The sequence below is a fragment of the Oryctolagus cuniculus genome, chromosome 1 (assembly GCF_051225735.1).
Source record: "Oryctolagus cuniculus isolate XC-2025 breed Fujian yellow rabbit chromosome 1, ASM5122573v1, whole genome shotgun sequence".
Lineage (NCBI taxonomy): Eukaryota > Metazoa > Chordata > Mammalia > Lagomorpha > Leporidae > Oryctolagus > Oryctolagus cuniculus.
The window spans coordinates 4509521-4532155 of NC_142867.1; the positions used below are offsets into that span (position 1 = coordinate 4509521).

A 22635-nucleotide genomic window follows, 5' to 3' on the forward strand; every position below is an offset into this window, starting at 1 on the left:
GAGGGGCGGGGCTCCCCAGGCCCCGCCCCCGGCTCGCGCCCCGCCCCTCCGCGCGTGACCTCGGCCCCGCCCCCGCCCCGGCTCCTCTGTCACTTCCTGATTCCCGCTTCCTGCTTCCCAGAGGCCGGGATCCGGAGCCGCCCCAGGCCGGTGCCGTAGCCCCCGGCGCCCCGGTGAGCGGTGAGCGCGCGGGGACGGAGCTGGGGACGCGGGCGGAGCTGCGGGGCGGGGCCCCGGGGAGCCCTCCCCTCGCCGCGCCCCACCCTCGGTCCCGGCTCCCCGGGCCACCAGCCCCTGCCCCCCCGGCCGGGGTCCCTGGAAGTTGGGCCCGGTTCTGCGAGGCCGCTTAGGGATACCCCGCGGCTGGCGGCGGCGCCCTGGGCCCGGTCCTGCTGAGCCCCCTCCTCCCGGGTCGGGCTCCCTGCAGCGCCCGGCCGCTCGGAACTGGGGCGCCGCTCGGCCCCCCGTGGGAGACCGCTCCTGCCCATCACCCAGCCGCCAAGTCGCCGGGCAGCAGGGAGGCTGCTCGGATCCGGCTGCGCCCTGGAGAGGAGCTGGCCTAGACTTCCCCGGCGAGGACGAGGGCGCCTCCCACCCCTCCCCTCTCCGCAACACCCCGCCCCCAGCCCAGGCCCGCAGGACTCCGCAGGGGCCAGGGCTTCAGCCCGCAGCCCGGGGAGGTGGTCAGGGGTGTGCACCTGTGGCCCCGCTCTGTACCGGGAACTGAGGGGGCGGGGTTAGGGCGCCCAGCCCCCCGTGGCCTTGCCCACTTCCTCTCGCTGACCCAGGGCTGCGGCCTGCAGACATGTCCTTCCGCAAGGTGGTCCGGCAGAGCAAATTCCGGCATGTGTTCGGGCAGCCGGTCAAGAACGACCAGTGCTACGAGGACATTCGGGTGTCCCGTGTCACCTGGGACAGCACCTTCTGCGCCGTGAACCCCAAGTTCCTGGCGGTGATCGTGGAGGCCAGCGGCGGGGGCGCCTTTCTGGTGCTCCCCCTAAGCAAGGTGGGCCCCTGGGGGTCGGGAACAGGACCGGAGGCACCCGACCGCACCTGCACAGCCCTTCTGAACCCCCCCATCTCAGCCCTCCCTGATCTGCCGGGCAGGTGTGCCTGCAGCCAGAGCCACCTCCCGGGAGGTGTTAGCCCAGAGAAAGTGTTTTACTGCCCGGGGTCAGGGTCAGGGTCAGGGGGCGGACCCCGGGTCTGTCTGCCCACCAGGTGGGTGGAGGTCAGGGTTGGGGGCGGGCCCCTGGGTCCTGCCCACCAGGTGGGTGGAGGTCAGGGTTGGGGGCGGGCCCCTGGGTCCTGCCCACCAGGTGGGTGGAGGTCAGGGTTGGGGGCGGGCCCCTGGGTCCTGCCCACCAGGTGGGTGGAGGTCAGGGTTGGGGGCGGGCCCCTGGGTCCTGCCCACCAGGTGGGTGGAGGTCAGGGTTGGGGGCGGGCCCCTGGGTCCTGCCCACCAGGTGGGTGGGACGCAGCCACTGTCACTCCCACGGGAGGAAGAGGACGCTGGGTCTCCCGGAGGGATGCTGAGCCCCCGCCCGCCCCCACGCCTGCAGACCGGCCGCATTGACAAGGCCTACCCGACCGTGTGTGGGCACACGGGACCCGTCCTGGACATCGAGTGGTGTCCCCACAACGACGGGGTCATCGCCAGCGGCTCCGAGGACTGCACGGTCATGGTGAGGCCCGGGGCGCGCTGGGCGGGGGTCTCGGTGCGGCTGCAGGAGCCAGAGGGGGGCTCAGCTCGGCACCCCGCCCCCCGTAGGTGTGGCAGATCCCCGAGGACGGGCTGACCTCCCCGCTGACCGAGCCCGTGGTGGTGCTCGAGGGGCACACGAAGCGAGTGGGCATCGTCACCTGGCACCCGACGGCCCGCAACGTGCTGCTCAGTGCAGGTCCGCCCCGCCCCCTCCCCGCCCATCTGCCAGATGGCAAAGCCGGGCCTGCAGGGGCGGGGAGACGGGGCCTGAGCCTGTGGTCGCCTCCCGCCAGGGTGCGACAACGTGGTCCTCATCTGGAACGTGGGCACGGCGGAGGAGCTGTACCGGCTGGACAGCCTGCACCCCGACCTCATCTACAACGTCAGCTGGAACCGCAACGGCAGCCTCTTCTGCTCGGCGTGCAAGGACAAGAGCGTGCGCATCATCGACCCCCGCCGCGGCACGCTGGTGGCAGTACGTGTGCCCCCGCCCCGACCACCGGGCCAGGACCCCGTCCACGGGCCCGCGGGCCCTGCCAGGCCGCGCACCGACCCATCTCTCGCCCGCAGGAGCGGGAGAAGGCCCACGAGGGGGCCCGGCCCATGCGGGCCATCTTCCTGGCGGACGGCAAGGTGTTCACCACGGGCTTCAGCCGCATGAGCGAGCGGCAGCTGGCGCTCTGGGACCCCGTGAGTGGCGCTGCTGGCCTGGGGGGTCCCTCCCTGGGGAGCTCCTCCGGTACCAGGCGGGCAGGAGTCGCCATGGAGTGGCCTGGGACTGCCAGGGTCTCAGCCCTGCCCTTACCCACTGTCCCTGGGTCCTCGACCCGCTGTCGGCCAAGGCCAAGGCCCTCCCAGCCTGTGCCCCGGGCCACCCTGGGGCTGCCAGGAAGCCCCCCCAGCCCTGTGTTTCTGGCTGAGTGAGGTCGCCTGGGGGCAGACTTCCCAGTGCTTGCTCAGTGGCCTGAGTGGTCTTTAGGCCTGGAGGAGGCTGGGAGAGTGGGGTGCTGGGGTGCAGAGGGGCCCGGTGGGTGCCCCGTGCGGGCAGAGCCTAGAATCGGGCAGGCGCTGGCCCGCGTGTTGCCTGGCTGGCGCGAGGCGGCAGGGTCTGGTGTGCGTGGCCTGACCGTGCCCCCCCCCGCCCCTCCCGCCCGGCCCCAGGAAAACCTCGAGGAGCCCATGGCCCTGCAGGAGCTGGACTCGAGCAACGGGGCCCTGCTGCCCTTCTACGACCCCGACACCAGCGTGGTCTACGTCTGCGGCAAGGTGGGGCTGGGCCTGCGGGGGCAGGGCGGCGGGGTGCCCCGGGGCTGACCGCCCTGCCCCCACAGGGCGACTCCAGCATCCGGTACTTCGAGATCACAGACGAGCCCCCCTACATCCACTTCCTGAACACGTTCACCAGCAAGGAGCCCCAGAGAGGCGTGGGCAGCATGCCCAAGAGGGGCCTGGAAGTCAGCAAGTGCGAGATCGCCCGGTGAGCGCCCCGCGGCGCCGGTCGCGCCCAGGGCTCGCTGGGGTCCAGCCTGGGGGCAGGGGGGCTGGCCGGGAGCCAGGGTGAGAGGTGGGATCGTGGGCGGCTGCTCGGGTGGGAGCGGGCCCCGGCGTCAGTCGCGGAACCTCTGAGGCAGGGCCCCGGGGTCATCTGTCAGGGGGCCTGGGCTGAGGACTGGAAGGGAAGTGGGGGGGTCCTGGGAGAGCCGACGGGGGCTCAAGCCAGGGCTCCACCCCCTCCCCAGGTTCTACAAACTGCACGAGCGCAAGTGTGAGCCCATTGTCATGACTGTGCCAAGAAAGGTGAGGCTGCCTGGCTCCTCCGCCCTGCGGCACAGGACCCAGGGTGGGCTGTGGTCAGCAGGCCCATTACACAGCCGGGTGTTGGGCTGTGCTGACCAGGGGCTGGGCGGGAAGGAGCCACCACAGGGTAAACTACAGCTCTACCCTGAGTGAACTGGAGGAGGCAGACGCCAGGCCTGCAGGCACGAGTGGCAGCTACGGAGGGCTTCCTGTAGGAGGCAGGACCAGCGGCACAGCGGGGGGGGGGGGCACGGTGCATTGTGGTGCAAGCCAGGCGGAGGCTATGGAGGTGGGAATGGGGAGTGAGGCAGGGCGTGTGGCTGCAGCGGACGGTCCCGTCCGGAGCCCAGCCAAGAGCCGCGGACACACTTCCATTATTCTCCGGCCGGCCCCGGCCGAGCGCTCCGTTCCCGTGCCAGGCACTTCTGGGAGCAGATCCAGAGTGCGGCTGATAGGGCCTGGCCCAGGAGCTCACAGACGTGGCCTCCTGAGTCCCCCGGAGCCACACAGCTGGCCCTGCCGCTCGCAGGGCCGATGTAGGAAGGTTGGGGGTGCTCAGAGGGAGCTGGCCGTGGTGCCTGGAAAGCCGGCGACAGAGGGCGCAGATCCGAGCTCGGGGCCACTGGGGTGCAAGCCCGGGGGCCGAGCGAGGGCTGCGGAGTGGCCCGAGGGTCAGCCCCGGAGGACCCCGACAGGGCCCGCCCCGCTGATCCGGACCCCGCCCCTCCCTGTGCAGTCCGACCTCTTCCAGGACGACCTCTACCCGGACACCGCGGGGCCCGAGGCGGCCCTGGAGGCGGAGGAGTGGGTGAGCGGGCGGGACGCCGGCCCCGTCCTCATCTCGCTGCGAGAGGCCTACGTGCCCAGCAAGCAGCGGGACCTCAAGGTCAGCCGGCGCAACGTGCTGTCGGACAGCCGGCCCACCAGCGCCGCCCGGCCGGCCGCCCCCGCGCCCGCCGCCCCCGCGCCCGCCGCCGCCGCCAGCAGCAGCCTCTCGGGAGCCGGGGTACGTGTGGCGCAGCGCCCCTCGCCGGCCGGCCGCAGCCTCCGCCTGGGGGTGGCTCCTGACGGCCCGCCCCGTCCCCGCAGGAGGCCGGGAAGCTGGAGGAGGTGATGCGGGAGCTGCGGGCGCTGCGCGCCCTGGTGAAAGAGCAGGGCGAGCGCATCGGGCGCCTGGAGGAGCAGCTGGGCCGCGTGGAGAACGGGGACGCCTAGGACCACCGCCCACGCCGCCGCCCCTTCTCACTCAGCTTCTGCGGCAGGTCACACCGGGCCGCTGGCCGCCACGGGTCCCTGGGGCTGGGCGGGGGCCGCTTTGCACCCCAACCCTGCCAGGGCCCTAGGCTGCGCCCGCGAGGTTTTTGTACCAAGCCCGCTCACTGCACTCCCGAGGGACCACCTTCCCCCACCCCGCCCGGCCCTGTGCCCCCCCCCAAGAGGGGGCAGGAGGGTGGGCTCTCTATTTTCATTCCAAATAAAAGTCTCTTTCTAGAAGCCAGGTCTGACCTGCTGCTGCGAGGGTGGGGCTGGAGACCTGGGGGCATCACAGATGGGAGGGGTAGCTGTGGGGAAACTGAGGCAGAGGCTGTGTCCTGCTTTGGGCCTCGTGCCCAGCGCCTCCCCTTGGCCCCAGCCTCAGACGGGGTGGGGGTCAGGGTGGTCCTGGGGGCCAGGGCCCCACAGGGTTCCGCGGCAGGGAGGAGTGGGTGGGGTCTGTGGCAGGAACCGGAAGTGCCCCTGCTGCAGCTGAGACCTGCGCTCACTTCTCACTCGACGCGGCCTGAGCTGGAGGTGGGCGCCGGCGCAGAGGCCGCCCGACCGATGGTGAGCCTGGAGCCCCCTGGGCTCCCGGGGTGGGGGCCCAGCAAGTCCGGGCTGGGATGACCTGGGCTGGGGGAGCTGAGGGAGCATCGCCCCCTCCCCTCCCGCCGAGGCCCAGAGGGAGTGAGACCTAGAATGAGTGGGGGGCGGCACTGGGCCTTCCTCCCTCCCTCCCTCCCAGCACCCCGCGCCAGGCTGGGCCCCGAGACCCGGGGTGGACCCTCACCCGCACCTCCCCGGGGCTGCGCCCGGCCCTGCAGGCTTGGGCAGATGGAGGCCTGCACCCCAGCACCCCTCCCCCAGCCCCACCTGCTGCGACCGCAGGCTTCCTCCGGCAGCGCGGCTGGCTGGCCCGGGCCTGGCCCGCGCCCAGAGGCCCCCGAAGATGGGGAGTCAAACGGAAACTTTGCAGCTGGGGCAGCCCCGGGGCTGGGGGAAGAGGCCTCCAGAATCCTCCTCGGGGCCCCTTCTGGGAGCCCACCGAGCAGAGGGGTTGCCTCTGGGTTGGTCCAGGTGCCCCCGTCCCTGGCCTCCCTGGCCCCGGCCTGGCCACACTCCCTACGCGCCAGGTACTGCTCTGGGGACTTGGCCCCTCCCCACACATCCCTGTCTCCCTGCAGCTTACTTCTGGTGGCAGAATGGGCAAGGGCAGGTGAGGGTGAGCCTGAGCCGCCACACGGCTCTGGCAGGGTCTGGGCTCCCGGCAGAGGGAGCAGCCGGTGCAGAGGCCCTGGGCGGGAGGTGGTCAGAGGTACGGGCCGACCCGGGGGCCGGGGCACGGTGCTCTCTGCCTGGCTGTCCCCTGAGGGCCACTCGTGCTGATGAGCCCCTGCCCGTCTCCCACAGGCTCTGCCCTGCGCCCTTGGGCTTGGGACGCTGCTGGCCCTGCCGGGAGCCATGGGCTCAGGGGGCAGCGAGGACGGCCTGGGCTCCGGCTCTAACTCTGTCACCGTGGTCCTGCTGCTGCTGCTGCTGCTGCTGCTGCTCACCGGCCTGGCCCTGGCCTGGCACCGCCTCAGCCGCGACTCCGGCGGCTACTACCACCCCTACCGCCTGGGCGCTGCGCTGTGGGGCCGCACCCGCCGCCTGCTCCAGGCCAGCCCCCCGGGCCGCTGGCTTCAGGCCCGGGCTGAGACGGGGTCACGGGACACCGACCCAGAGCAGCCGGAGGACCAGCGGGACGCCGAGGACGCCGAGGACGCCATCGGCGCTGAGCCCTGGGAAGCCGGGCAGCGGCGCGGAACGGGGTCCCGCCCAGAGCAGCCCCCCGAGCTGGCGGAGGAAGCCCACGACAGTGACACCGAGGGGGGCCTGGCCCTCGGCTCCCAGGGGCCGGCGTGCGCCGGGGGCAGCGCGGAGGCTCTGCTGAGTGACCTGCACGCCTTTTCGGGTAGCGCGGCCTGGGACGACAGCGCTGGCGCAGCCGGGGGCCAGGGCCTCCACGTCACGGCGCTGTAGGGGCCAGCCTCGGTGTCCCACCCGACACAGCCCCTCTCCTGTGCTCTGCTCCCCAAGCCGCCCCCACTGCCACCTCCCCCAGTCCCCAAGGCGCCAGGCAACCTCGAAATAAACCGCTCCAGCCCCACGGTGCTCTGCTCCTGTGGCAGCCCCGCCCTCCCAAACAGGATTCTCCCGGCCCGGCCCGGCCCCCACCCCCACCCCGGGTTCAGCAGAGGAGCCAGCGGGGGCCATGATCCAATCCTTTAATTCTCCAAGGGCACGGGGTGGGGGCAGGGCGCCTGCAGCCCCGGTGCTCATGATTTGATTCCGGGGCACAGCCCCCCCCAGCTGGGACCCCCCCTCACACCCATCCCCCGGGTACATCCCAGAAAGTGGCCCGGAGGGGCCCCCCACGGCTGCCCGCACCCCCGCCCAGCCCCTAGTGCCCAGGCCGCCCACGGCCCCTCTTAGACTTCCTGGTCCCGGAGGCGGGGCGGATGGGGAGGGGGGCCGTGCTGGAGGGCGGCGGTGGCGGAGGCAGCAGCGGAGGGAGAGGTGGCTCTGTGGGCTCTGGCGGGCCGGGGCTGGGCCGAAACCCCTCAAATGGGGAGAACTTGAGGGGGCTGCGGGGGAAACCGAGGCAGAGTCAGAGCCCCCAGGTACGTGGCTGTCGGCCCAACCCTCCCATCGGGCGTGTGCAGGGCGAGGGGTGTCCAGGAGAGGTGGGTCAGAGCCGGCCTCCCCCGCCCAGCCACACGCTGCGCCCCGTCCCCGGTACCTGATGGGGGTCCGGGGGCTGCTGTTGAGGCGCCTGGGGGAGCGCAGCTTGGGCTGGGAGGAAAAGCCCTCCTTGATGCTGTCCAGGACGGAGGGCGCCACGTACGTGAAGCCCTGCGGAAGGCACGGCCGGGTCCGGCTCAGCACTCAGCCACTGCTCGCTATGCCCTGCCCCGCCCTGCCCCGCCCCGGCCCGGCCCGGCCCCGAGCCCCGGGGCCCTCACCAGGAAGGCCTGGTTGGCGCTCTCACTGAGGGCAGTGTCGTCCGGGCTGTCCACGGGTGTCTGCTTTGTGAAGCGGACGTCGAACTGGCTCACGTCCTCCTCGGACTGCTGTGGGCGCGCAGGCGGGGGCGGGGTCAGGGGGCAGCTGAGGTATGGGTCCTGCACCTGCCGCCCGCGGTGGGCCCCCACTCACCAGACAGGGCCTGAAGGGGGGGTCCACGCGGCGGGCCAGGAGGTCATCCCAATTGACGTGCCGGAAGAAGGGGTGCCTCTGCGGGGTGGGGGTGCCCAGACGTGACCACGGCTGCCTGTGGGCTCCCCACTCCCACCCCGGGCGACACTCTGCCCTCGGGGCCGCTCCCAGACGCACCTGCACATCGGCAGCGTCCGCGGGCCCACCCCCGATCCGCTGGCTGGGATTCTTCTTCAGAAACTGCGGGAGAAGGGCAGAGGGTGCGGGCGGGGGTGTGCGTGGCAGGGGAGGGGTGCGAGGGGACGAGGGCCAGCGCCTCCGCCCCGACCCCCGAGGACTTGCGGGCCGGGTCCGCAGGCGCCAGCCCAGGGCGCTTCCACGAGGCTCCGGCTCCAAGTGCCCACCGAGCGCCTGCCCCCCCCCCCCGCGCCCCTCTCTGATGAGCTCAGCGTGACCGCTCTCCCGGGGACCTGGACACGGGCCTGTCCGGGCGCAGCACCCCGCGGCTGAGCCCGCCCTCGTGGAGACAGCGGGCGGCCGGGCTGGGCGCAGGCTGGAGGGGCCCACCTTCTTCACGAGGTCCCGGGCGTCCGGGGTGAGGTAGGGGGGCAGCACCAGCTTCCCCTTCGTGATCTTGTCCATGGTTTTCTTCCGGTTCTCTGCAGTGAAGGGAGGCTGGAGGAGGCGGGAGGTGAGAGGAGCCTCAGGGGCCTCCCCCAGGTGCTGCCCTGGCCCGGGAGGGGTCTCCCGCACCCCTGCCCCCGCCCGAGGAGGCGGGACTTGCCGATCCAGTGAGCATGTCATACATCAGCGCCCCCAGGCTCCACCAGTCCACTGCCCGGTTGTGGCCACTGCGCACCAGGATCTCGGGGGCCCTGGGGGCCAGGCACACCGGTCAGTGCCGCCAGGCCCTTCCTGGCCACCCCGCCCCCCCATCCCTCAACCAGCCAGGGGCCCCTTACATATACTCGATGGTGCCGCAGAAGGTGTGGGTGACGGCACCCTCGTGAATGGACTCCTTGCACAGCCCGAAGTCTGTCAATTTGATGTGGCCTGTGGGAGAACGTTCCGGGGGTCAGGGCCGACCTCGGGCTGACCCTGGCCTCCCCGACCCGCCACGCCCCCGCGCCGCACCCTGGCTGCTCAGCATAATGTTTTCAGGCTTCAAGTCCCGGTAGATGATGCCTTGGGCGTGGAGGTGGCCCAGGGCCAGCGTGATCTCGGCCAGGTAGAAGCTGCAGAGACAGGACAAGGTGACGGCAGGCCCGGGGCTCCCGGGGCCGCCTGGGGAGGGGGCGGGAGCGACACCCACCAGGCCGTGTCCTCCAGGAAGATGCCCTCCCGCTCCAGCTGCGTGAAGAGCTCGCCACCTGCGACACAAAGTTGTCAGCAGCCGCAGCTGGGCCCCAGCCCCGTCGCTCTCCGAGTCTCCGTCACTTCTCGGGGGACGCGGGGCTCGGAAATCCCGCCCTACCTGCCTCACAGAGCTGCCGTGGGCATTCGGTTCAATTCAGCAAACATCTACCGATGCCTACGCCGTGCCCGGCCCGGTGCTGGGCGTAGCTGGGGCAGAGATGGGGAGACCCTGCCACTGCCCTCGGGCCGTGCATTCTAACGGAAAGACAGACCGGACAGCGACCCCAGAGCCCCCCGAGTCTCAGACACAGTCCCGACAGGACAGGACAGAGAAGGCGGCAGCGAGGGGACGGAGCGCAGAGCGAGGCGGCGGCGGCGGCGGGAGAAGCCGGCCCAGGCCACGTCCTGGCGAGCGGGGCTTCGTCTGGGCCGTTAGAGCCGGGAGCTGGGAGCAGAAGACAGAGAGGAGTCGCGTTCTAGGAAGAGGGCCCAGCGGCGGCTGGAGGAGATGCCAGAGAGCGGGTGAGCCGGGGCCTGGGGAAGGAGCAGATGCCGACAAAGCCGCCCTCTGGCCTCCAACACAGACCCCCCAGCCCACGGCCCACCCCGACACGGGGAGGGCCGCGCCAGCTGCTGCCAGACGTTTGCTGAATGAACGAAGGGGCGGGGGCGCGGGGGTCAACCGCTCACCTCACCCCCCAAGGCCCCGCCCCTGGCTCCTCGGGTGCCCCCGCCACGCCCGTACCACTGAGGCACTCGAGAATGAGGTACAGTTTGCCGCCCGTCTGGAAGGCGTAGGCCAGCTCCACGATGAAGGGGTGCTTCACGGACTCCAGGATGTTGCGCTCGGCGCGCGTGTGCGCCGTGTCCTTGGCGTTGCGCACAATCTTGGCCTGGAGACGCGGGGTGGGGGGGGCGGGTAAAGGCGGGGCTCCCTCCAGCCACCAGCCGGGGTCACTCGCCGGGTTTCTCCAGCGCTGTCAGCATTGACCTCTGACCTCCGCACCACCACGGGACAAGGCCTGTCCTGCGCCTCAGGGCGTCCCTGGCCCCGCCCACACCCCCTCCCCAGCCACCAAGTGCTGACCCACGGCGGCCCCACGCACCCCCACCCCCCGCCCCGGGCTGCGGCCCCACGCACCCCCACCCCACCCCCCCGGGCTGGCACCGCCGACGCACGGCGGCCCCACGCACCCCCACCCCCCGCCCCGGGCTGCGGCCCCACCCCACCCCCACCCCCCGCCGGGGGCTGGCACCGCCGGCCTCACCTTCCTCAAGACCTTCATGGCGTAGATCTTGCCCAGGTTGCTGCCTTGCACCTTCCGCACCTGGAACACCTGTAGGGCGGGGGGGGGGACGGGATCAGCTTCCCTGCCCCACCCTGGCAGGACCAGGTGGCCTAGGCCCACCCTAGGGCGGGGCGGGTGAGAGGGCCGGCCCCTCCCGCCTCCCTGTCCCCCGCCCTGAATCCCATCACAGGTGCCGCCTGCCTCGCAGGTCTGCTCTGTCCCGGGGCTGTGCCGGAAGCGGGCCGGGCGGCGGGGGCGCGCGCGCGGGGTGGGGGCGTACCTTGCCATAGCCCCCCTTGCCCAGCACACGGAGCAGCTCGAAGCAGTGGGGGCCGATGCGCTCGGGGCCCGGGTTCACGCTGGTCTCGGTCAGCTCCACCTCCTCATAGTGTCCCCCGGGCCTGCGAGCGTACAAGTGAGTGGGGGGAGCGCCTCCTCACTCGCCCCCACCCCCCAACACGACCCGCACTCACTCCAGGCCAGCAGCCCTCAGCTCGGCGAGCGGGCACACGTCCTGTGAGAGACCGAGGGTAAGGGCGAGCGAGGGGCCAGGTGCCTCCCGCCGCCCCCCGAGCTGGGCTGCTCGGCGCAGAGAAGGGGGCCCGGACCGGGGAGGGGACGCCGAGGGGCGAAGGGCGCATCGGGGAAGGGGCTGGGGCCCGGAGGGAGCCGGGGTGGGCGCGGGGATCTGAGAAGGATCGGGAGCGGCAGGGGTCAGAGCCCTCCGGCCCGGGGTGGCAGCAGCTCCGGGGTCTCACTCACCGCGGGACTGAACTCTGGCTCGCCCTCGCCCTCGCTGCCTTCCTCCGTCTCCAGGTCCAAGTCAAACACGGCCGCCATGGCCGCGCCGGCCCCGCGGGCCCCTCCGGCCCCGCACCTGCCGCGCTCTGACTGACAGGCCGGGGCCGGGGCCGGACGTCATCACTCCGCGACAGCGGCCGCGCGCGCGCGAATGACGCGCAGAGGCTTTGCCCTCTCTGGGGCAAGCCGCAAAGCCGGGTCAGGAGGAAAGATGGCGTCCGCGCACGGCCTCTCGGGAGTTGTAGTCCAGGAGTGGCGGAGCTCCCTCCTTAGCGCTTCCGGGACCCGCACTGGCGAGGAGCGACCTGCAAGGCTCCCATGTGGGCTCCGGGGGGAGTTGGAGCTTGGACGGGGCGCAGTAGGAAGTGCATGCAGATGTGAGTTTCAGTGCAATCTGTTGGAGCCGCGCCCTGCTGGGCTGGCTGGGTGGCCGGGGGCAGGTTGCGACCCCTCTGCTCGCCCCTGAAAGAGGGGCGGCTGCGCCAGGCTCTCCCTGAGGCGACTCGGCCGGGCGCCCCTGCGGACCAGACTTTTAGGGCGTGAGCAGCGCGCTGCTGCTCCGGTCGGTGCCAGCCTCCCGCCCCAGCGCGCCCAGGGCTAGCTGGTCCACCCGAGCATCCTGGCTTTGTGCCGTCGGAGGCACACTCGGTGATTCAGCTGCTCGCCGCCGACAGGCGCTTTAGACAGCTTCGCTGAAACAATGAATGAGTGGGCACCCAGGCCGCTCAGGGAGTCTAGACTGGGCCTGCATTCGTGCGGGGTGGAGCTCTGGGGGAGGGGGGCCGAGCGGGCCTGGAGAGTGGGTTCTGGCCATTAGGACCCGCCTGGAGGTGCCTCCCACTTGCACAGGGGAGCCTGGGGATGGGTTGAGATGGTCAGAACCGCAGGGTCTCCAGGCTGGCACACGCTGGCGCTCATCTGGTTGCATAGGGCCCCCGGTTGTAATTCCACCAAAGAAAACCCTCAGCTTTGGGCTCCGATGCGGACTGATCTGTGGGGTGGGAGCTCCAGGGACCGCAGGTGTCCCCCCGCCCCTCCCCCGCCTCCCCTTTTGGCTGAGCCGGGGAGCTGTCCAGTCGAGGGAACTTCTGCAAACCCCAGAGACATCACTAGTGTATCAGCCTTTATTGGGGAAGGGAGTGTGGGCCGCCGTGCGCGGCCCCGTGCTGCGCAGGTCTTCAGTCTCCCTGCTGAACTCAGGGGCAGGTGCCTGCCAGAGGCCAAAGCGCAGACGCTCGGGGTGGGGGGCTGGGGGAGCCTGGGGGGGAGCCTGGGGCATGGAGGGAGGCGTTCACAACGACTCGGGCACAGCAGTCACAGTGCCTGGAAGCGGAGTTGCACGTTAAGACTTAGTAAAAGGCAAAACCCGGCGTTCCTGGTGTCCCGTGACCCTCCGCCCGCGGTGGTGTCATCGTAGGGCAGCCGCGTTTCCTTTGTGAGCTCATTTGCTCGCCTGGAGGATGGGGGCGGCCGTGTCTGCCCCGGGGGCACGAGGAGAGAGAGGCACTGCCGCCTCTGGCCTCTGGTCACTGCTTCCACTGCTCACTGGCCAGAAGCTTGGAACTAGCCTGGAATTCAGGTCCCAAAGCCAGGACCGCTCCCTTCCTGTAGGTGGCAGGGAGGGAGCCAGCCTGGAGGGGTGCTGAAGAGAGGCGGGTTGGCCCATTTGCACCTGGGAAGGGCTGGGGGGTGGCAGCAGTGTGTGTGTGTGTGCGCACGTGCGCACGCAGTTGCTGTCACACCTACAAGGCCAGAATCCTGGGGATGCACTGGGCCTTTGGGAAGGGCAAGGAGGCCCAGCAGCCCCCACCTCCAAGCCTCTGTGGCCCTCGAGCCCAGCAGGCTTGGGGGTCCCGCAGGCCCCAGGGCAGGCCGGGCGGGGCTGGGAAGGAGCCCTGGGGGGAGGGGGGCTAGAGGGAGAGGCAGGGAGAGCCTCGGGGCGCCTCCCCCAGCACTTGGTCCCTGCCCCCTGGCCCCAGTGCTATTTGAAGTGAGACAGGAAGTGGGCCACCGGGTAGCTGGGCCTGTCGATGCCCAGGCCCTGGCAGAGGCCCAGCAGGCGCAGGCGGGCCTCGGCGGGGCTGGGCCCGGCGCAGGCCACGCTGCAGTAGGGCTCCTCGTACTCGCCGGGCACCAGCGCCTCCTCCAGCAGGTTCAGGCGCAGCAGGCCCCCGTCGTGCAGGGCCTGCAGGGTCTCGCGGCTGGCGGGGGAGCTGAGCGTCTGCAGGTGCTGGGACACCAGGCACATGACGCCCACGAGGTGGCCCCGCGCGCGCGGGTGGGGGGGCACGGCCGGCCGCAGGCCACAGGCCACCATGGCGGCGGCCAGCAGCAAGTCCACACCGTACAGCTCCAGGATCCAGTCGCGCAGGTAGAAGCCGCCCATGCGGGGGTTGATCTCGATGAGCCGGGGCCCCGCGCTGGTCAGCTTGAGCTCCACGTTGAAGACCCCGTCCAGCAGCCCACAGCCCAGGCAGCAGCGGAAGGCGGCCTGCACCATCTGGGCCTCCTGCTCCGGCGCCAGCCCCGTGGGCATGCAGGCCGCCGTCTCCGTGAAGCCGGGCAGCCGCGTGGGGCCGTTGTCGGAGACGAAGGCGGCCAGCAGGCGCCCGCCAAACAGCACCAGGTCCACGTCGTGCTCAGTGCCCTCCACGAACTCCATCAGCAACATGGCGTTGCCCCAGCCCAGCCCGATGCCCGGGTGGTCGGCCTCGGCCTGCAGGTCGCGGACGATTCTGGAGAAGTGCTCCCGGCACTGTGGGGCGTCCTCCACCAGCCGCACGCCCACCGCGCCGGCCCCGAACTCCAGCTTCATGACGCCGGGCAGGGGCACCTGGCGCACGGCTCTCTCCACGTCAGCCTCGCTCTCCAGCGGGCAGCAGGGCACGGCGTGCAGCGAGGGCGCGGGCCAGGGCGGGCCGCGGCAGCGCAGCAGGTGCAGCTGGGTGCGGCTCTTCTGCTTGGCTAGGCGCATGGCGGCCGGGGGGCTGCAGGGCAGACCCAGCTCCTGGCACAGCAGGGCCGTGAGCACCAGGCAGTCGTCCCAGTAGGAGAAGCAGCCGTCCAGCTGCAGGCCGCGCGCCCGCACCAGCTCCGCCAGCCGCCGCGCATTCTCCTCGTCCCGCCGGTGCTCCGTCACGTCGAAGTGGATGAAGGTGTGCACCAGCTGGGACGCAAAGTGGTTGGGGTCCGACTCCACCAGGTGCAGCTGCAGAACCACAGGAGGGGGCGCCCCAGTCAGCCGGGGGCTGGGGAGCCAGGAGGGGGCCGGAGGATGCACTCCTACCCTCGGGGTGACTCCCAGGGCTGATGGAACAAGTGGGAGCCTCGGAGATGGGGCAGGGAACCCAGCCTGCAGGGGAAGGGGGCGGCGACGGAGAGCAGGTGATGTTTGAGCTGGGAGCTGAAGAGTAACAGAGGCGAGAGGAAGCCAGGGAGGTGGGGGGTGCTAGGGTGAGCGAGGGGAGGCCCCCACCCCCGTGCTCCTGACAACAGGCGGGGGAAGGGTGGCTTGGTTGTCATTCACTCCCCGTGTTCTGCACACTGGGAGGTGCCCCCAGAGGAACCCAGTGAGCTGGGACCCAGAGCAGAGGGGGCAGGCGGGGGGCTGTCTTCACTGTCACACGGGCCTCCGGAGAGGGGGGACAGCCCTGGAACACACGGGGCAAGGCAGGCAGTGATCGGGAGGAGCGGAGGAGGGAGACGCCCCCAGCTGCTCATCGGGGATACAGATGTCCACCCTCCTGGCCGGCTCCAGGCTCTGCAATGCGAGCCGAGCCGGCCGCCGTGAACTTGGGCGTCTGTGAGCTGCTCTGCAGCCGCCTCCACGCGGGCCCCGGGTGCCAGGTGTCCGCCGGGTCCCCGGGACCGAGCCAGGCCAGGCCAACCCTGAGCGCCGCTCGCGTCTCCGGCTCCTCTTCGCTCCCTTTCCGTAGAGGACCCGGGGGCCTCTCACACCAGGGTCTGAGTCTCCCAACTTCGGCAGCGCGGCGGGGACGCCCCGCCCCTCTGCCTCCGGCTCCACCCCCTGCGCCGGGCCCCGCCCCGGGCCTCCAGCCCCGCCCACTGCCGCCCGGCCCGGCCCGCCCACTTGAGTCCGTAGTCGCGCACCGCCCCTGGGCCTCCAGCCCCGCCCACTTTTGCCAGGGCCCCGCCCCTGGGCCTCCAGCCCCGCCCACCTTGAGCCCGTAGTCGCGCGCCGCCTCCCACACGAACTTCTTGCTGACGCCGCCGGCGCCCACGAGCAGCAGCTGCTTGCCCTCCATGAGGTAGCGCGCCGAGCGCCGGAGCATGGTCTCCACGAGCGGCGCGGCCGCCGGCTCCTCCGCCGCCGGCCCCAGGCGCGGCGCGGCCCACAGCGCCTCGAGCGCCCCGCACGCCTCCAGACACCGGCCGCCGTTCAGCTCCAGGGCCACGGGGGTCAGCGCGCGGCCGGCCACCGTCAGGGCGAAGTCCACGCCTTGGGGGACGGGGTTGCGGGCTCAGCGCGGGCGGCCCGCAGCCCGCGCCCCGCGCCCCGCGCAGCCCGCACTCACCGAGGAAGTCGGTGCGGGCCCGACGCCCCCCGCGCTGCTCGGCGCTCAGGCCGGCCTCCAGGGCCAGCACGGCGGCCATCGCGGCCTCGGCCGCCGCCTTGACGCGCTGCCTCACGGCCTCCACCTGCGCCGCCTCGCCCAGGCCGCACTGGGCCAGGGCCACCTCCAGGGTCCGGGGCACGGAGCTCTGGTGCCGCGGCGGCCTGTCCCCGCGGCCCACGCCGCACACCACCTGGGCAGGGGGCCGCTCAGGGGAACTGGCCGGGAGGGGTGCCCGGGACTCCCCTGTGCCAAGGTCTGGGCCAGACCCCCACTGGGCACTCCCACGCCCCATCCCCCGAAGCGCCTTGAACTTCCCAGATCACGTGTGCCCCTGCCACTGCCCAGCTGGGGTCTCTGCTCCCTGAGGGCTGGGGGGGGCGCCTGTGTCAGCACCCTGGGTGCCCTGGCCTTGGCACCTCCACCAGAGCTCCCGTGGGACTCGCTGCTCAGCCTGGCCCCGAGCTGGCTACCTGCAGCTTTATCAGGGACCCTGGGTGGGTCACCCTCTGGGGCATTCTCGGGGCTGGGGGGGGCGGGGGGAGACACAGATGTCAAACCCAGGATTCCCACAAGAGGTAACCCAGACCTTGTCCCCGCCCCCACCCCGGAAGGAAATTTTGTCCTCTGCCCAGAGACAACCTAGGGGCCCTGGCCAAATCAGGGGGCGGGGCTGGGGAATGACAGGCAGGTCACCACCCGCCCACTTCCCCCGGGCCACACTCACTTTGCTCAGCAGGGGCCTGTCCCCCTGGGTCCGACACACCACAGCACAGATGCGCACAGCCAGCTCAGGGCCCGGCGAGGGGCCGCCTGGGGGGAGACCCGGAGGCTTGAGCAGCCGGGAGGCCCGCGCGGAGCGCCCACCGGCCGGCCCGGGCGGCGCTCACCTGGGAGGGGCAGCCAGGCAGGCGGGCACACGGCCTCCACCAGGACGCTCTCCTCCTCCTCCAGCTTCTCCAGCAACACCAGCACCGTGTCCGCCACGGCGCCCGGCTCGGCCCGCGGGTGCAGGCGCAAAGCCTGCTGCCCCCGCCAGCGCCAGCCGCTGAGCTTCACCACCACCTGCAGCGGGGAGGGGAGAGGGGCCTCCTGGACACCAGCCCGCACCCCTGCAGGGCGGGACGCTCACGCCACCGGAGCCAATGAGTGGACCGAGGTGGGGGGCGGCAGCGGGGCTGGCGGTGGGGGGTGCTTCCCCCGCAGAGCTTGGCGGCGGTGCCAGGGGCCCCTCCTGCCGGCGTCCGGCCAGACCTCTGGGCAGGCGGGAGCCTGTTACCTGCAGGGCAGCGCCCAGGGCCTCGGAGCGCAGAAAAGCGCCCACTTCCTCTTTCACCAGGGTTTCCTGGCCCTCCTTGCCACTCAACTCCACCAGCCGCAGCCCCGGGCTGGCAGCCCCTCCCCGCAGCAGCCCCGGCGGCTTGTAGGCGAAAGCCAGGGTGGCTGGCACGGCCACGGTGCCCTGCTGGGCCAGCAGCCGTCGCATCAGCAGCCGATCCTCCAGCAGCCGGGCCAGCTCCTCGGACGCGCCTGTGGGGCAGCTCAGGTTGCGGGCCAGCTCGGCTGCCTCCCGGCCTAGGCCAGGCCCCAGCCCCAGGCCCGCCAGGAAGTAGGTGGCCCGGCGAGGAGGGACAAAGTCATCCAGGAATGTCAGGCCCCCGGGGTGGAAGCTCACGGCCTTGGAGACCAGCAGCGCCGCCTCACCCGGCTGCCCCGGTGTGGGCACCTTCGTCAGCCAAGCAGGGGACAGGCAAAGGAGCATGTTCCCTGTGGGGCAGAGGGAGGCAGTCCAGGGAAGGCTCCCCACACCTCACGCACGCACGCACGCACGCACCCGCGCCAGCCCCGGCCTCTCCAGGGGGCAGCTGCACCCGGAACCCACCCTCCTCGGAGGGTGGCAGCTGGTCCCCTGGAATGCAAGTGCTTGCCAGGGTTGGTGGGTATTTTGGGATGTGGCTGGGCCAGGGCGGGGCTGCCCTTTCTGTAGGAGGGGAGGGGGGTGGGGGAACTTGGGCCACACTCACCCGGGCTCTGGACGCCCCCCTCCAGCAGCACGGACAGAAAGGTGCTGGGGGACCCCAGAATGCACAAGGTCACCTCGGCCCCGGGGCAACCTCGGGGGGGGGAGAGAACATTGCCAAGCTCACCAGGGGCTCCTCTTGCTGCTTGCCCACCTCCCCCGGCTTCTGCCCTGCCCTGCCCCTCGGGCCCCAGCTCCTTTCTGGGATGGGAGGCGGGGAGGTTAGCTCACAGGGCACGCGGGCTGGGCGGCCGCAGACCCGGGTTCTGCCCCAGCTCTGCCTTTCTGCGTGACCTTGAAAGGTCATTTTCCCAGAGCCTCAGTTTCCCAGTGTGTACAATGGGGCCGAGCCTGTGGTCCTCCTGTGTCCTAGCTGTGAGCCCTCTGCCTACAGAAAAGCCTTGTGGCCACCTGACACGGGAAGAGTCCTGCTCAGCTCCCCAGAGATTTCCCTGGGCGCTTCCACTCCACAAAACAGGGTTTGCAAATCCTGCGGCTGGATCCTGGGGTGGGGGCGGGCAGGGGGAAGAGGACACAGCCCTGACCTCTGACCTCACTGGTGCTGAATGCCCTTGGAAAGTTGCCTGCCTGCCTTGAGACCCGACCAGACCCCTGGGCAGGATGGGGGTGCTGGCGCCCGCCCCGCCCCCGCTCCCGGCCATGCTCCCGCTCCGTGGAGCCCTCGGGCACCTGTGCGGGGCACCTGGCTGCGGTCCTGAGTCTCCGGGAGCCCAGCTTGCTGTAGACAGCTCTGCAGGAGGCTGTAGTGATGGACAGTCCAGGCCCGGGCCTCAGCCCCCTCTGGGGAGCCCTTGCAGTCCAGGCCCACGTCCTGGCGCCAGGAGCCAGGGAAGCAGCTGGTGGGCGGTAGGCCGGAGCCCCCTCCCCACGGGCCCTCCTCTTCCTCCACATCCTTGGAGCCCAGCGGGCAGTCCCACTCGGGGCCCAGCGCGTCCAGGGAGAGCTGAGGGGGACAGAAGTGGTTGGTCTCGGACGGGGTGGGCGAGGGGGCGCGGTAAGCCAAAGAAGGGCTAAGCCCCCACTCTCCCAGCCCGGGCTGTCAGTGGGACGGCATGGGTGCGAGCACTCTGGGAGCTGTTGGGAGCGCTGCCCGGGACGGGCGGCCGCAGGGGCAGCAGGGACTGTCCTGGCCAGGTGCTGGCAATGCTTCGTTGATCAAGGCGTGGCCCACGTAGCTGTCACAGGACAGGGAGCAGCCCGGGAGCGGTCCCTGGGCTGCTCCCTTCTCTGGGCCCAGTGCCCCGTCTCCCTGCCCTGAGGGGCTGCTGCACCGGTGGCCCGCAGCTGTGCACGCGGGCTGTGCCGGCACGGCACGGGAGGGGAAGGCTGCCACTCCGAGGCCTGAATTGCTTTCTTTGCATGAAATCTAACACCCCTGCCCCCTCCCAGGCTGGCTGACTCCCCAGCGGGGCTGCTGAGCCCGTGGGGACACCCGCGCCCTGCAGTCTCCTGCCTCCCAGGGGACAGCCCGGGCCACCTCAGTGCAGCCGCTCTGGGTCCATCCCGGGGGTGCTGTGGAACTTGGACTCAGGGACTCACTGGGTGCCGCGGCTGGGCCGGGCCCCAGATGAGGGCTTGAGTCCAGTTTGGCAGGGCAAACTCCCAGCCTCCATGTCCTCTTTACAAGGGGTGCCCGGGACGGCCTGGACCAGGGTGCCCTGCTCTGTCCTGCACCCCGGGAAATACTGTGCAGTGACAGTGTCAAGGGCAGTAGCAGGCGGGCCTCGCTCCCGGGGCTGATGGGGGACAGACGAGGGCCTGGTGCACAGGAGCTGCTCCTCGCTGGCACACGGGGTGGGGGCAGGGTGTCCAGGGTGCGGAGCCCCGACGTGGGCTTGTCTGTCCAGGGCCATCAGCCCTGCCCCCGGGGCTGTGTCTCCAGGGACTTGGGCCTTCTGGGGGAGGGCCCACAGGAGACTCACCATCTGGCAGGTGCAGAGGCTGCGAGACTGATGGCAGAAGCAGGGGCAGAGAGACAAAGCAGGGAATCAGGACCATCCAGCCCTTGAGACTTTGGGAGCCAAGAAGTGCCCCCCCCCCGACGCTGCCACCTCTGTCCCGCTCCCGCCAGGAGCTGCCCAAGGCTCCCCACCCCCACCCCAGGAAGCAGGAGGAGAGGTCTGTGTCCTGCGATCCCGATCCCGTGGGGACCGCAGCCCCTGGCGCACACACCCCAGCCTGCGCCCCGCTGCGCTCCGTTTGCGTCGGCCGCGCAGGGGATCAGCCTCTCCAGAGGAGGGCGCCCCGGGATGCGGCGGGGGTCGGGTGGTGTCGAGGGTCTCGTGTCCGCGGCCCCTGCCCGGCAGCCCCCCTCCCTGGCTCCCCGGGAGGGCCCGGAGCCGGGGTACCTGGCGGGCGGCAGCGGCTCGGCCGGGCTCGGCGGGCGGACGCGGAGCGGTCGGGGCGCGGCGGCGGGGGCGCCGGCCCGGGCGGCGCCGCTTTATATAGAAGCGCCCGGGGCATGCCCAGTGTGGGGCTGGGGCGGCGCGGGGCGGACCCGGGGCCACCGCCAGGGACCCGTCGCCAGCGGCCCGCCCCGTCCCTCCCGCCAAAACGTCCCCGACCTGGGGACACGGTAGGGGGCAGTCGGACCCGCTCGAGGGAGCCGCTGACAGCCCCGGGAACCGGCAGCTGTGGAGCCGCTGAGTCCTGCCAGGGGCCAGGTGCACCCGGCTAGGGGCTGCCCGCCGGGCTCCCCAGGCTGCGCTGCGCCGCGCCGCGCCGCGCGGGAGAAGACCGGGAGACCCGAGCGAGAGAGATGGAGCCGGGCTGGCGCGGGCAGAGACTGGTACTAGGGCCGCCCTTGGGGGTGGGGAAGCCGGAGCAAGCCCGGCCCTGAGGCTGCCTGCTCCCGGCTCCAGCCCTTTGCCCTGCTGAACCCCGTCCCAGAAAGGCCTTGCTGGGCCAGGGTCTCCGCGCACCGCGGAGCCCCTCCTGAGCACCCCTGCTGACCGGGGCCACGGTGGAGCCACTGCAGGAGGGTGGTGGCAGTTCCGCGGGTACCCTCTGCTCTGCACCGGGGCTGTCAGATCCGCCCTGCGCATCCTCCCCCAGGTGAGCTGGACCCCTCCCCCACAAGACAGCCACGCCCAGGAGCCCTGACCTGGCACCCACAGCACACGCCCAGGGGACGGGCTGCCGGCCACAAGCTCATTCCTGGCAGCAACCCAGACACGCACACCCTGGGGTCCACTCCCAGTTCCCGGAGCTGCACAGAGGCTGGGCGCCAGGGCCCCTGGTCCCTGCACATCCCATCCCTACACTCGGTCTTCTCCATGCCCGGCTGGGCTGGAGCGACCTGTGAGCACCCCTGTCCACCACCCGAGGGGCCCAGAGGGCGGAAGGGACCTACCCAGGGCCCCCCTCCAGCCCACACAGCACACACAGCTTTGCAGGGCTCCCAGCTCCAGGGACACACGTGCGCTCCCTGCCGCCGGCCCCAGCTCCTGGAGCAGGGTGCAGCAGGCGCCCATCCGAGATGGCACGGGTGGCCTCAGCTGCCTCATGACCCCACGGCATGGATGCCACGCAGAGAGCTGAGCTTGGACATCGCGTGAGCAGAGCCCTGAGCTGTCTCATCTTCACATGGGATTCCTGTGCCCAGGCCTGGCTGGGCCCAGGGTGCTTGGCAGTCGGTGGGCATTCATTGGAAAGGCCGGCACTCGCTCGCTCGCTCGCTCTCTCTCTTTTAAAGATTTATTTGAAAGGCAGAGTGACAGAGGAATGATCTCCCACCCACTTGTTCATTCCTCAAGTGGGCGCGCAACTCGGGGCTGGGCCAGGCTGAAGCCGGGAGCCGGGAGCTCCCTCCAGGTCTCCCACGTGGGTGCAGGGGCCCAAGCACTTGGCCCATCCTCCGCTGCTTTCCCAGGCGCATTAGCAGGGAGCTGGATCAGAAGCAGAGCAGCCGGGACTCGAACCAGCGCTCAGATAGGGGCCCCGGCCTTGGAGGCAGCAGCTTAACCCACTGTGGCCCAGAGCCGGCCCAGCACAGGTCTCCTGATCCCGCACTGAGGCTGGGGGTGCGGAGCCCCCGCTCACGGCAGGGGCGGCGTTTGGGTTTCTCTGCCTTTTATACCTGAGGGAAGGAGGCGTGACTCGCCCCGGGTCACAGGTGAGCCGGGGATCCGGCCAAATGCACACCGGCAGGGTGTGCCCGCTCCCGGGCCACCAGGGCTGGGCACCAGCCATACTGGAGTTTGCCCTGTAGGTGAGAAAAATAAAAATCGAGACGTCCTGAGTTTAGTTACAAGCGCCAGAGGGTGGAGGGAAGGAGAGAGGGAGAGAAGTCCGTCAGTTAACAGCCTTGGGCCAGACGCGCAGCACCTGCTCGAAGCTCGTGTGCAAACCCCGACCGGGAGCGCCGAGGCGGGCGGGGCGTTTGGCACAAGGGGGAAGCCCCCTCCTGGAACCCCTGCACCCCGACTGGGAGGGCCCGGTGTGATCCCGGCTGCTCGCTACCAATCCAGCCTCCTGCTAGCGGGCAGCCTGGGAGGCAGCGGTGACGGCTCAGGGACCCGGGTCTCAGCCGGGAGCGGCGGACCTGGATCGAGTTTGGGCTCTTGGCTTCGGCCTGGCCCAGCCCTGGCCACTGTGATGACCTCGCTTCCCATTGCC

At 71.3% G+C, this 22635-nt stretch overlaps 4 protein-coding genes across 8 annotated transcripts; 2 read left to right on the forward strand and 2 right to left on the reverse strand.

Annotated features, from left to right (window-relative positions):
• The first annotated feature begins 58 nt into the window (after positions 1-58).
• On the forward strand, positions 59-4996 carry CORO1B (coronin 1B). Of its 3 annotated transcripts, none has more exons than XM_051843375.2 (11): positions 59-180; positions 804-1006; positions 1563-1685; positions 1772-1901; positions 1999-2180; positions 2276-2395; positions 2867-2971; positions 3037-3182; positions 3445-3502; positions 4239-4508; positions 4592-4996. In XM_051843375.2, the coding sequence occupies exons 2-11, from the start codon at positions 806-808 to the stop codon at positions 4715-4717; spliced, it is 1461 nt and encodes a 486-aa protein (XP_051699335.2). In that variant the 5' UTR covers positions 59-180; positions 804-805; the 3' UTR covers positions 4718-4996.
• A 720-nt stretch (positions 4997-5716) lies between these two features.
• Positions 5717-6908, forward strand: PTPRCAP (protein tyrosine phosphatase receptor type C associated protein). The gene is made up of 2 exons (XM_089316102.1): positions 5717-5892; positions 6170-6908. The coding sequence occupies exon 2, from the start codon at positions 6221-6223 to the stop codon at positions 6779-6781; it is 561 nt and encodes a 186-aa protein (XP_089172228.1). The 5' UTR covers positions 5717-5892; positions 6170-6220; the 3' UTR covers positions 6782-6908.
• A 101-nt stretch (positions 6909-7009) lies between these two features.
• On the reverse strand, positions 7010-11539 carry RPS6KB2 (ribosomal protein S6 kinase B2). 2 transcript variants are annotated; one of them, XR_016222794.1, is made up of 15 exons: positions 11365-11539; positions 11076-11116; positions 10883-11003; positions 10582-10650; positions 10059-10206; positions 9270-9327; positions 9092-9192; positions 8920-9010; positions 8764-8832; positions 8525-8632; positions 8135-8197; positions 7958-8035; positions 7765-7872; positions 7542-7654; positions 7010-7386 (listed from the first exon to the last, which is right to left on the reverse strand). XR_016222794.1 is itself a non-coding variant. In XM_051826690.3 (15 exons), the coding sequence occupies exons 1-15, from the start codon at positions 11440-11442 to the stop codon at positions 7203-7205; spliced, it is 1452 nt and encodes a 483-aa protein (XP_051682650.2). In that variant the 5' UTR covers positions 11443-11538; the 3' UTR covers positions 7010-7202. The 2 variants fall into 2 exon arrangements, 1 of the variants encoding a protein (XP_051682650.2); XM_051826690.3 differs by having other exon boundaries at positions 8742-8832; positions 11365-11538.
• Positions 11540-12513: 974 nt separating this feature from the next.
• On the reverse strand, positions 12514-20751 carry CARNS1 (carnosine synthase 1). Of its 2 annotated transcripts, XM_051826483.3 has the most exons (10): positions 20367-20751; positions 19941-19967; positions 18688-18961; positions 18002-18091; positions 17257-17744; positions 16868-17042; positions 16705-16790; positions 15939-16170; positions 15582-15862; positions 12514-14611 (listed from the first exon to the last, which is right to left on the reverse strand). In XM_051826483.3, exons 2-10 carry the CDS (start codon positions 19941-19943, stop codon positions 13385-13387), a joined length of 2856 nt encoding a protein of 951 aa, XP_051682443.1. In that variant the 5' UTR covers positions 19944-19967; positions 20367-20751; the 3' UTR covers positions 12514-13384. The 2 variants fall into 2 exon arrangements, with proteins under 2 accessions (XP_051682443.1, XP_089171732.1); XM_089315606.1 differs by lacking the exons at positions 17257-17744; positions 18002-18091 and having other exon boundaries at positions 20367-20477.
• Positions 20752-22635: the final 1884 nt, after the last annotated feature.